The sequence below is a fragment of the Panthera pardus genome, unplaced genomic scaffold, assembly GCF_024362965.1.
Source record: "Panthera pardus isolate Hobbes unplaced genomic scaffold, ASM2436296v1 HiC_scaffold_17, whole genome shotgun sequence".
Classification (NCBI taxonomy): Eukaryota; Metazoa; Chordata; class Mammalia; order Carnivora; family Felidae; genus Panthera; species Panthera pardus.
In genome coordinates this window covers 57,059,814-57,072,772 of record NW_026526732.1, presented here as the reverse complement: position 1 = coordinate 57,072,772, position 12,959 = coordinate 57,059,814, and the positions used below count along the sequence as shown (strand labels likewise).

Sequence of the window (12,959 nt, the reverse complement as noted above, 5' to 3'; positions counted from 1 at the left end):
AATTATTCTCATTAACTATCAGTGAGTCACCACCTGGAGCTGAAAAACAGGGCACTAAGCCTCCCTTGACATGGCAACATTCTTTCTCTCTCATATGATACACGCCCTAATAAACATCTGAACTTCCAAACCATGACAATTTCATTAAGTCCCTCCATAATAAAGAAAGTCACAAAAAGGAAATACCCTTATTTTGAATTTAAATTTTTAAGTCAAGTTAGTACATAATTTTAAGTGACCATGAATGAGCATCATAAGGTTCACATGGGTTTTATTTAAAGGGTATTTATTTAGGTAAAATTCAGATGTAGATCTTACTTTTTAAGTCACATATAACCTTATAAAAATTCAGTTCACATACACTAAAAGTATGAGGAAATAAATATAACCACAACTATGATGCTAGAAGGAGACTATCCAGGAAATAGTATACTATGAAAGAACAGAACAGGGGCGCCTGGATGGCTCAATCAGTTGAGCATCTGACTCTTGATATGGGCTCAGGTCCTGATGTCAAGGTCATGGGGTTGAGCCTGCTCGGGATTCTCACTCCCTCTCTCTCCACAGCTCACTCACTCTCTCAAAAATAAATAAGTAAACATTACAAAAAAAAAAAAGGAAAGAACAAAATTTGTTGTCACATGCTTCCTTCTCCACACTCATGAAGACACGTTAAGAATTAGGCATATAAAGTTTTTAGAGTGATAAGAAGAATTTAATCTCAGTTTATCAGATATGGTGACCATTTTGATCAATTGATAAAGCTCCAGAACTCTACAACTAAAAGGAAATCCTTTAAGAACAGGGAGCTCAGGTTCATTATATTATTTACAATTTCTCTATAAAACTATCAAATGGGAGTGATTTTTTAAAAAGTGATAATCACAGGGCGCCTGGGTGGCTCAGTTGGTTAACAGCCAGACTTCAGTGCTCTCTTCAGCAGCACAGATACTAAAAAGAGCCAGACTTCAGCTCAGGTCATGGTCTCATGGTTCGTGGGTTCCAGCCCCATGTCAGGCTCTGTGCTGACAGCTCGGAGCCTGGAGCCTGCTTCAGAGTCTGTGTCTCCCCCTCTCTCTGCCCCTCCCTGCTCACATTCTGTCTCTCTCTCTCTCAAAAATAAACATTAAAAAATATTTTAAAAAATAAAAAATAAAAACTGATAATCACCCTAATCATCATTCAAATATATGCTAATATGGGTTCAAGTTCTATTATTTTACTAAACAAATTCACTGTAAATTCAGTAGTTTAGGACTATTTTTTCCACATAAACAAACAATATAAACCAATTTTTTAACGTCCACTGAGAATCCACATCCCTAAAGTAATTTCTTTCTCTACACTTCCTCTCTCACAAGAATATTCCAATGTTAGCCCTGCCCAGGATGACTGAACAACCTGCACACCATTACTTAGTGGTATTACTTAGTGGTGATACTCAGGTTTTCATCATCCCAAGGAAACATAAATGTGTTCTACCAGAATCCAGTTTCAGTAAATCAAATATGCAGTTTAATCCTATGCAACAAAGTTAATTTTAGAGTAAAAGGAGATTAAAAACTTTCCAACCTTAATATTGTGTTCCAATTAGACGTTTATTAATCACTGAATTCTAACATGGCAAAATTAGTACAGTATCTGATTATTTTCTAAATTTAGAGAGATCTCAGGACTTAATTCTGCAGCTTTTATTTATTTATTTATTTATTTTTCAACGTTTTTTATTTATTTTTGGGACAGAGAGAGACAGAGCATGAACGGGGGAGGGGCAGAGAGAGAGGGAGACACAGAATCGGAAACAGGCTCCAGGCTCCGAGCCATCAGCCCAGAGCCTGACGCGGGGCTCGAACTCACGGACCGCGAGATCGTGACCTGGCTGAAGTCGGACGCTTAACCGACTGCGCCACCCAGGCGCCCCCATTCTGCAGCTTTTAAAATGCAAGCACAACAAGCTGGATTTTTGTAACCAGAATGCAATACATACACGCACACACACACACACACACACACACACGCGCGCGCGCGCGCGCGCGCGCACACACACATATATTACATACTTGAAAGAGCCAAGCTCAGAAAATTCAAAAAGATACATCAGAACTTAGGGACAAAGACAAACTAAAGGAACAAGATGAACAAATTATTACAATGAAACAGAAACAAATGTAAGCAAGATGCCACTTTTGCCTAGCAACATGAGAGAATGTTTTAGTTTTACTTACTACTCTAGTTTCCAAGGACTCTAGACCATTGGTGAAACTTTCTATGGGAGGGTGATAACTCAGAGCTTTAAAAATGTCGATGTAATTAGGTCTATAATTTTTCTCCCACTTATTAATCCTAAGGAAATATTTAGAGGAAGGCTAAGACTTTAAAACTACAAAGTTGCTCCTCATAAAATCTATTATCAAAACAAAAATGAGAGTCAATATTTGTTACATGTATCCTATGACATGCTGCAAAGTCATTAGGCATATTTAAAGACATAAAAAATGTGATATTTCCTAAAAGCAAAAGACTATATGCAGTAGGTTCTTAATTTGATTTGATAAAGAGAAAAAAACACTAAGAAAAGGAAATAAAATACTAACACTTTATTACTAAATGGTAGAATAACAGATTTTTTAAATTATTCTTCTTGAAATTTTCTACAATGAAAATACATTACTTTTCGGAGCAGGATACATTATCAAAGTCTTCTAAATCATATTTGTGTAAAATATGGTGGAATTTAAACTAAGCAACACAAGTGCCTGGTTAATTCAACTGTACGTGCTGTGTTCTTCATCAGCCTACGCCAATAATTTGTGGAAAATGAGTGAGGACAGCACCTAAGAAATGGACTCAAAGTAGAAGCTGGAAAGAAAACACAGAATGTAGAAGTTCAAGCTAGAAGTCTAGTTACTGACATCATTCATTATTTTCAGCCAACTACTTCATACTAGCAGAATATCAAATAGAAAATCATTTTTCAGAAAGTCACACAAATCATCCCTATTCTTAATCCTAAATAGAGACTAGGGGGGGAATTTTTCGTGAAAACTACCCCCAAAGTCCTCAGTCCCACATTTATTTGTTTGATGACTCTCTCCCAAGGTCCCCTTCCATAACCTACAAGTCACCTCTCCGTCAGCAATTCAAAAAAAGTTTTGAAAAATGAAAGATACACTAATACAACCCATTTAAAAAAATTACCAGCCATAACCTCCTAACCCTTCTCTCGCTGGGCATACAGAACCGAAAGCCTATTAGACGCAGCACTGCCATCTCCTGCTGCCACTAAACGGTGGGAATTCATGAGGCTGCAAACAACAGTTTTCTCACCTCCTTTATTGCTAGTGCTTTACCCATTCTGAAACCCTGGCACAACGAACTAAAATCCCGGAACTACAAGGGTCATGCCTTATTCCTCTCTGGGGAAGGTCCTCGACTCACTCTTAAATCTGATGAATAAATGAGGGCAGGCAGGCACGCGTATTTTTAAAGTATACACATATACATACCTGCATACACAAACAGTACTTTAAGAGTACAAGAGTGGTATCTGACACCCTTTTATCTGTTTACCATCAAAATACAACAGTGCTCTACATTTCCGAAAAGAAAAGAAAGGCTACTTAATTCTCGCTCTGCAACTTAAAGCAAATAATACTGTTTTGATGCATCTCTCTACCCCCAACTAGCAGCGACTGTAAAATGCCCCACAACTGTAATGTTTTCTGGATCCGGGTCTCCGCCATCCGACTGAAATTTCTGCCCCTTTGCTAAAACCTTAAATCGACAGTCGGGAGAGACTTCGGTCTTGCTTCTTCCAGCACCAGGGCCCCGCCGAGCCCAGACCTCCCGCAAACTCCCATCTGCCAGGGCGGGAGCCGCGGGCGAGGGGCGGCCGCGGGTTCCAGCCTGGCCCCTCCCAGCTAAGGAAAGTAACTGTGGGCGTTTTCTCGGCTTCGGCTCAGTTTCTTCACCCGACCCAGCCGCGCCCCAGCCCCGCCCTCCGCCCCCCTACGGCCGCCCCGACACCGCGAGCCCCCTTGCCCGCTCACCGTCGGGCAGCTCGACGGTGCGCGCGCGGCGCAGCGAACGCGTCAGGCGGTTGAGCTGCTCCATCGCTCTCTCCATCCTCGGCGCGCCCTCCGCGCACACCCCGCCGCGCCGGCGGCCTCCGCGCCCAGCGCCCTACATCCCGCCCCGGCCCGTTCGGCGGGAGGAGCCACCGGCTCGCCCCGGCTGACGCCCGGGGCTGCACGGGCCGCTCGGGGCCGCGTCCCCCGTCCCGGGACCGGAGACTGCCGGACCGACCACTGACGGGGCAGCCGCGGCCGCCGATCGCGCCCTTCCTGCCACCGCCGCCGCTTCCCTCCCGGATTCGCACGGCCTTCTGGGAACGGTAGTTCCGAGCCGGCCGACCCGCGCGCCTGAGGCGGAGCCACGCTGGGCGCGCCCGTGGCTCTGCGCCGAGGCCACGCCGACGCTGGGGTAGAGTGGTGAGGGCGGGAAGCCTGGCCAACACCGGGCTTACCGCCAAGTTCCTGGAGAGACTTGCTGGGTGGCCCCACGCCCTCTCTTGCCCTCCAGAGTTGTACAGGAGCAGCTTCTTTCAATTCTGTCACTCCCCTATATTGGCAGATTGCGGTTCTGCGCAGTTCTTAAGTCCTTCCTCGCCTTCATCCAAGTTTGGGTACATTTGGTTTCCAGATACATGAACTGTTGAAATAGTGTATGTTCACATGTCAAATTTAAAGAAGAACGAAGTCAAACAAATGCAAAGTAGGATACACCTTTTCTGTCAACTATTTGTCTCCCTATTGGGACAACTTCGTGAGGGCAAATCACGAACCTATCTTGCATCTTGTACTCCCGTACTTGCCACGGCACCTGACACAACGATGAAACCTTAAGGAAGATACAGATGATGACATCCTGAAAGAAAACTTTGGTTTCTTTAGTACACTGCTGAAGTTGAAGGTGACAATAGATACCAGTGGGGAATCCAGACTTTGACTTTATGGCTTGTAAAAAATTTGACAATACCAACAAAGTGTGGAAGAAATGAATTATGACGAAATCAGTGGGGGAAAAATCATTTTTGTCAGCTCTGCACTGAAGTTGAGCACAAGCCAAGGTAAAAACAGAAATTTGAGCAGCTGAAACATGGAAGAATGCGATCCAGGTAAATCCGAGCCTGGCTAACACCACTGACAATGAAAAAGTTAAGGGAGGAATTTTCTTTTCTCGGACGCTGGAGTAATAAAGAAGCAAAGAGCTTGGACTTTCTCAGTTTCTCCTTCCTCAAGAAGCAAAGCTGTCCCTGCAATGAATGGGCACATAGGTGTTAATGTTACATGTTGGCTGAGCCAGAGAAAGAGTCTCACCTGCCTGTCCAGGATATGCAGGGGCAGATGGTGGCCAGCATGGTGTTCTCTGCCAATGCCCCCCCTAAATTAGTTCTAAACTGCAGCTGTTGGTCACTTTTGCCAGCAGTGCAACAGGCTCAGGGCAGACCTCCTAACTAGCTGGTTCAGATGAGACCTAAACCAGTCTAACAACAAGATTGGGAGGTCAAAGCTTCAAAGGAATACCAAATGCTACAGCCCAGTCTGGTCCATGCCCAACCCTTTGCAATCTGGTTTCCACTGGAAATGCTTCAGCCTTTGTTGGCCTCCCCACTCCATTCAGAAGATGAAGACCACTATTGTACAGAAGCTAACACCTCAGTCCCTGTTACCACCATTACTCCCTAAGCTGTCACTCCCATTTAAATTACTTCCAATGTCCTGAGGGCACCAAGCCCAAAGTCTGGGTACACTGGCAGGAGCCCCTAGTAACCTCCATAGTGGGCATTGCTCCCCATGCTGGTCACTATTCACCACAGGAGCAGAAGATGCTGGAAGAATGCTGCTATAGATTGTCAGATCTAAATTCTGCAACATGAGGCAGTCTCTCAAATAGCTCTGCTCCAAGATGTATGAAACCACAGTACTATGATAGGCTTATCACCTCCTATCCAATACAACTTTCTACAATGATAGAAATGTTCTATAATCCGCACTGTCTAAAATAGTAGTCACTGACCAAGTGGAGGTACTGAGTGCATGAAATGTGGCTAGCACAAGTGAATTTTAAATATGTATTTAAATGTAACTAATTAAAGGGGTGCCTGGGTGACTCAGTTAAGCATCAGACTTAGGCTCAGGTCATGATCTCACAGTTGGTGGGTTCTGGCTGGCATCAGGCTTTGTGCTGACAGCTCAGAACCTGGAGCCTGCTTCAGATTCTGTGTCTCCCTCTGACTCTGCCCCTCCCCTGCTTGTGCTCTCTCTCTCTCAAAAATAAATGAAACATTTTAAAAACACACACACACAAGGGGCGCCTGGGTGGCTCAGTCTGTTAAGGGTCTGACCTCGGCTCAGGTCATGATCTCGCGGTCCCTGAGTTTGAGCCCCGTGTCGGGCTCTGTGCTGACAGCTCAGAGCCTGGAACCTGCTTTGGATTCTGTGTGTGTGTGTGTGTGTGTGTGTGTGTGTGTCTGTGTGTCTCTCTCTCTGCCCCTCCCCTGCTCATGCTGTGTCTCTCTCCCTCTCAAAAATGAATATTAAAAAAAAATTTTTTTAAACACACAATACATATAATTAATTAAATTAATAGTTTAATTAAATTAATAGTTTCTATTAAATAGCCATATATGCCTAGTGGCTACAATGTTGAACAGGGCAGTTTATCACACCAAGGATAACAAAAAACACCAAATAGTTTTCATAGGTTATTAGCTAAAAAACTGAGGATGTTCTCACTTGTCCTGTGGAAGTCAACACCAAGAATCTCAAATGGAAAAACTTAAAAGGTCATTTTGTATCATAAGTTCCGTTATTAAAGAATAGAGGTTTTTACTTATAAGAATCCAGATTTTTCTGGGGCGCCTGGGTGGCGCAGTCGGTTAAGCGTCCGACTTCAGCCAGGTCATGATCTCGCAGTCCGTGAGTTCGAGCCCCGCGTCAGGCTCTGGGCTGATGGCTCGGAGCCTGGAGCCTGTTTCCGATTCTGTGTCTCCCTCTCTCTCTGCCCCTCCCCCGTTCATGCTCTGTCTCTCTCTGTCCCAAAAATAAATAAAAACGTTGAAAAAAAAAATTAAAAAAAAAAAAAAAAAGAATCCAGATTTTTCTGTGGCCCATTTTAACATTTGGAAGAAGAAAACAATCAATTTGGCCAAAAGCAGGAAGAGAACAGGGGAGGAAAAAGCAAAGAATAAAGAACAGTCACTGTAAAAACAAAACACAAAAATCAGATCCATGGCCACAGTCACAGAAAATATAAACAGACAAAACCTAATGGTTAAAAAACAGAAGTCTTGATTGTATGAAAAGGTAAAACAAAACAGCTATTTGCTATTTCTAAAAGGCCACCATTTGCAGGAGACCGCCATTTGTAGGAGGAAATGGGAAAAAAGATACCTAATAAATTTTTAAAAGCTGTTGTTATGTTTTAGTCCAGGTTATCCAGAGACACAGGACCAATAGGATATGTGTACATATGTAGAAGGAGATCTACTATAAAGTGTTGGCACATGTGATTATGGAGCCTGTCCAGCTCAAAATCTCAGTGTGGGCAGGGAGGCTGGACACTCAGGAGAGAGGATGGTGCAAATCAAGTGTGAAGGCAGTCTGCCAAAGAATTCTCTCTTGCCAGTCCTTTCCTTCTATTCAGACCTACAAGAGATTGGATGAAGTCCACTCACGTTATAAAGGACAATCTGCTTTAGTCAGAGTTCACTGATTTAAATTTTAACTCATCCAAAAAGATCTTCCAAATGGACACATAAAATTAACTGTCACAAACACTATTAACATTAGCAAAATAACCTTTAGAGCAAAAAACATTATTAGAGTCAAAGAGACTACCAAGAAGTTTATAATAGTCCTGAATCTACACCTGACAACAGAGACTAAAAATAAATCTACACTTGACAGAATAACAAAAATAAGTTCCACCACCAACGGTAGATTTTCAATACCCTTTTCTCTGAAACTGATAGAGCTAGAAGAAAAAGATGGGTAAGGAGATACAAGATTCAGAAAATTGAAACACAATCCTTATCAAGGACATGTGTGAAACATTCACTCTCCTAACATAGAGGGGATACACATTCGTTTAAAGTACATAAGTTACAGGGCGCCTGTACTCGGCTCGGTAAGCCTCCAATCCTTGGTTTCATCTGAGTTCATGATCTCATGGGTTTGTGAGTTTGAGCCCTGCGGGGGGCGCTGCGCTGACATGTTATATTTACAAAAACACAAAGGGCACTAGTGCTTGTCTTCAAAACAGCCTCAATCAGGAGGCAACTAAGGAGACCATGAGAGAAGCCAGGCTAGGGTAGTGTGCAAACTGCAAGGAATGAAGTGTACAGAGGCAGCTATCAAAGGAAAACAAAGCAGGCTGCAAGTCAAGGAAGGCAAGGGACAGAGGAGCCAGAAAAAGGAACTCTGGAGACTCTGGAGCCACAAGAAACAGCCACGGGTCTCATTAAGCCACACTCTCTCATTCAGTACACAGTCAACAGAATTTTTAAATTAAAGTTCAGGATCCTATACTTGCCCTGTTGAATTTCAGCTTTGAATACTGAGGCCCGTATTGTATCTGCAAAGATCTTTTTGGATCCTGCATCTACTAATCAGGTGTTTAGTATCCTTCTGTGATGTATATCATGTATAATGTTGACAAACATCTCTCTATAGAGATTTAAGTCAGGTAACAGTGCTGAAACATTATCTTTAATTCATTAATGGGCTTTTTTGGAGAGAATGTTTCATACTCATTTATGAGTATATCTAATTATCCATCTATTGAAAGCCATGTAAAATGGTTTTAGCCCAATGCAGAGGCCCGTGTGGTAAGGAACTGAGGCCAGCCTCTGACCACTGGGGAATTGAATCCTGCCGATAACCACATGAGTGAGCTCAGAAGCAGAAGCTTCTCTGGTCGAGCTTTCAGATGACCCCAGCCCTGGCTGACATTTTGAAACTTTGTGAGAGACTGAAGCAGAGGACTCATCTAAGCTGCACCCTGACTCCTGACCTACAGATATCAAGATAAGAAATGTTGTTTTAAGCCATTTTTTTAAAAAAAGTTATTTTAATCCATTCATTTCACCTCTGGGAATGTAGCCCAAAGAAATAATCTGAAATAAAGACAAAGATTAATAGGTAAATATACTCATTTATTCATTCAAAAGTATGTGTTGAGTGCATCCCATGATCTAAGCACTATGCCATATATCTTAAATAATATTTTTCAAATAATTACACTCATGGATATATAAGTACAAATAGAGATAGATGCTCTGAAAGAAAGGAAAACCATTCTGTGGTAGACTGAGGACATCTAGAAAGGATTTCCCAAGAAACAGACTTTTAAGCTAAGAATCAAAAGATGGATAAGAGAGGGGCGCCTCGGTGGCTTAGTAGGTTGAGCATCCAACTCTTGATTTTTGGCTCGGGTCATGATCTCACAGTTTGTGGGATCAAGCCCAGGATCAGAGCCTGCTTGGGGTTTTCTCTGTCTCTCTCTTTGCCCCTCCCTTGTTCATGCACACGTGCCCTCGCTCTCTCTCTCTCAAGATAAAATAAATAAACTTTTTTAAAAAGAGCACAATTTAAAAAAAGAAAGACGAATATGAGGTATCTATGCATAGGAGAAAGGCTGGTGAGGAACATTCTGGATGGAGAGAAAGGTATTTGCAAAGATCCTCTGATGCATGAAATGTTTAAGAAACCTAAAGAAAGTTATCTTTCAGTTATGTCGCTAAAAGCTATGTAATAAAAGGGAGTACACTGAGATGAAACAAGAGAGGAAGAAGTTCACACAGGGCTTTGAAAGCCATGGTAGGGCCTTAACTGTAATGGCAGTGGAAAGGCATTAGAGAATTTTAAGCTGGTGGGAGTAATGTGATCAGATTGGTCTTCAGAAGGAAAAGTCTCTCCACCTAAAGTATGAAGAATGGATTAGATTCATGGTAGAGGAGATAAGAAGAGCTAATTAGGAGTACTAGTTAGTTTAAGTGAGAGGTAATTGTCTTTTGGGCTAGCATGATGAGTCTGTAAGTAGAGAGTACAGGATGGATTGAGAAATATTTTGCTGATAAAATCAATAAGAACTGACGATCAATCGAGATGGGAAATGAGAAAGAGAAAAGTGGCTCATGCAATTGCATGTATGATAGTACCCTTCCCTGGAACAGAATAAATACACTGGAATAGAACCAAGTTTAGAGGAGGAGATCATGTCGTGAAGAGTTTGAAATGGCTTTGAGGTAGTCCAGTGGGGATATCAGGTACATATAGAGCTATTCTGGGGTAGATAAATATTTGGAGATATCACTGTACAGATGGTGTTTGAAAACTAAGTTAAGAGCATAAAGTAGAAAAGTAGACTTAACTTTTCTGAGATTGATCCCTGCAGGTTGACTTCCTGGAGGGGAAGCTGTCTTCCTGAAAGCTCAGTGGAAAGTGGGTAGATAAATCTGAGTGGTAAAGATAGTCTATTCCAATAGAATATTGAGGTGTTGGATCAGGGTGTGGAAGGAGCAAAGGGTAATACAGAGGTAGGTGAAGTGGGATGGGGGGTTGAGAGAAAGTTTTCTGTTTCCAAGTAATCAGATGATTGAGGATATTCCAGAGAAAAAGGAAAGTGTTAGTGCATTCAGGCTGCTATAACAAAATCCCAGAGAGTGGGTTATTTAAACAACAGACATTTATTTCTCACAGTTCTGGAGATAGGATCATCAATATCAGGGTGCCAGCATGGCCTGGTCCTGGTGACACCCTTCTCTAGGTTGCAGACTGCTGTTTTCTTGTATCCTCACATGGCAGAAAAAGCTAGAGAGCTCTCTGAAGTCTTTTCATAAGGGCACTAATCCCATTTTTGAGGCATCATCCTTATGACTTAATCATGTCCCAAAGACCCCACTTCCTAATGCCATCACTTCAGGGGATAGAAATTCAACATATGAATTTTGGAGGGACACAAACATTTGGTTCATAATAAGGAATAATCAGTGATGTAAGATCTAAAGCGCAGGAAGCTTTGTAAATATATTAAGTAAGCAAATAAATAAATGAGAACTGCTTCAACAATAAGAAAATCATTCAATAAATCGTGGTATGTTTACACAATGCAATGTTTTGCGGCCATTAAAAATGGTGAGTATGAAGGTCACCTGGGTGGCTCAGTCGGTTGAGCATCCAACTTCTGCTCAGGTCATGATCTCATGGTTCATGAGTTCAAGCCCCAAATTAAGCTCGCTGCAGTCAGGGCAGAGCCCAATTTAGATCTTCTGTCCCCCCTCTCTCTCTGCCCCTTCTCTGCTTGTGCTCTCTCTCAAAAATAAATAAATCTTTTTAAAAAAATGGTGTGTATGAAAAAAGGATAGCATTGATCCCAAGTTAAGGTGGGAGGGGGGCTATGGGATGGAAGTCTAAGTGACAAGGGCCAGAGATCACAGGGAGACTTATCACTGTATATATACCCTTGTAAATCTTTTTAATTTTGACCTCTATGAATTCTTTTTTTTTTAAGTTTATTTATTTATTTTGAGAGAGAAAGAGATAGCACAGCAGAGGGGCAGCGGGAGAGGGAGAGAGAATCCAAAGCAGGCTCCATGCTCAGTGCTGAGCCTGACTTGGGGATCCATCTCACAACTATGAGATCATGACCTGAGCTGAAATCAAGAGTTACATGCTTAACTGACTGACCCACCCAGGTGCCCCATGACAATTCTTATAACAAGAATAAAAATCTCATTTAAAAAAATGTTTATTTATTTACTTTGAGAAACAGAGAGAGCAGGGAGGAAGAGAGAGAATCCCAAGCAGGTTCCATGCTGTCTGCACAGAGACCGGTGCAGGGCTCACTCATGAATTAGATCATGAACTGAGCTGAAACCAAGAATTGGATGCTTAACCGACTAAGCCACCCAGGTGCCCCTATGAATTCATTTCTTATTCAACACTGTGAAAATAAATTCTTATTCAACACTGTGAAAATAAACAAGTGAATAATTTAAAACAGTAAGAAACAACGATATACACAAAAAGTATTAATAGAGTGGGCACTGTGGTTGCCCTGAAAGCTTTCTGTCTCCCCATTCTTTTATGACAATCCTTATTTAACTTCTTTTCCAAAGTAGAGGATTTTTAAAATTTTATTAAGGAATATAATTTTACAAAAAAATAAGGAAAATAGTAAAATAAAACCTAATATACTCATCATCCAACCAATCTTGTTTTGTCAATGTTCTCATTTTTACTCCCCTACCTTCACTCTGGATTACGTTTTTTTTCCCCTTCTATGGGATTTTTGTTGGTGGGTGGGGGTGGACATGGGTATCATCAAGTCCTGGGCACAGGAGCAGGGGTGTGGGAAATTTTGGAGCACCCTCCTAGGGCACAGCCACAGAGGAGAGGGGCAGGCGGCTCTCATTGTATTCAGGAGAAAGTAATTGTGAGTCTCTCCTTCCCTTTGTTGAAAGTCTTGGAAAACCAGTTCTGGGTCTTTGCAGGAATGTCGTTCTGCTTGATGCTCTCAATGGCTGCCCAGGGCCTTGTCCTTCAGAGCTTTACCAAACTCCTTCAGCTTATCCAGGATGAGCTCCAAAGTGCTGGAGGTTTGTGGGGCTGCCTGGGCCAGGGCTGGGCCTTCCAAAACCAAAGACAGAACCACCACCAAAACCGGGAGTGACAGGATGAGACTCATGGCTGGGCTGGAGGGGCCCACTGGATCAGCCACAGGACAGCATGGGGTCACACTGGACTACTTTAATGTACATTCAGACATTCTAGCATTTTATCTGTAAACATTTCTCATGTATCTTTAAAAGATAAGGGCTCCAAAGAATAATTATACTACTATTATTATATATAAAATATTTGCAAAAATACATTGATACTGTCAAATATCCAGAC

The 12,959-nt window shown here is 42.2% G+C and overlaps 2 protein-coding genes across 6 annotated transcripts in view; both read right to left on the bottom strand.

The window, feature by feature from the left end:
- The window catches only part of HACE1 (HECT domain and ankyrin repeat containing E3 ubiquitin protein ligase 1), a 120,777-nt gene extending 116,405 nt beyond the window's left edge, over positions 1 to 4,372 (bottom strand). For all 5 annotated transcript variants that reach the window (XR_002078225.2, XM_019442974.2, XM_019442975.2 and 2 more), the window contains exon 1: positions 4,050 to 4,372. Coding sequence is in view for 4 of the 5 variants with exons in the window: in XM_019442974.2 (XP_019298519.1) it covers positions 4,050 to 4,125 (76 nt within the window). In the remaining variant the exon portion in view is untranslated. The remainder of the gene's footprint in view (positions 1 to 4,049) is intronic.
- An 8,002-nt stretch (positions 4,373 to 12,374) lies between these two features.
- On the bottom strand, positions 12,375 to 12,750 carry LOC109263293 (apolipoprotein C-I-like). Its single transcript, XM_019442668.2, is given in 2 exon segments — positions 12,375 to 12,590; positions 12,592 to 12,750. Coding segments are annotated over 2 exon segments (267 nt in total). The 3' UTR covers positions 12,375 to 12,482.
- Between the last annotated feature and the right edge of the window lie 209 nt (positions 12,751 to 12,959).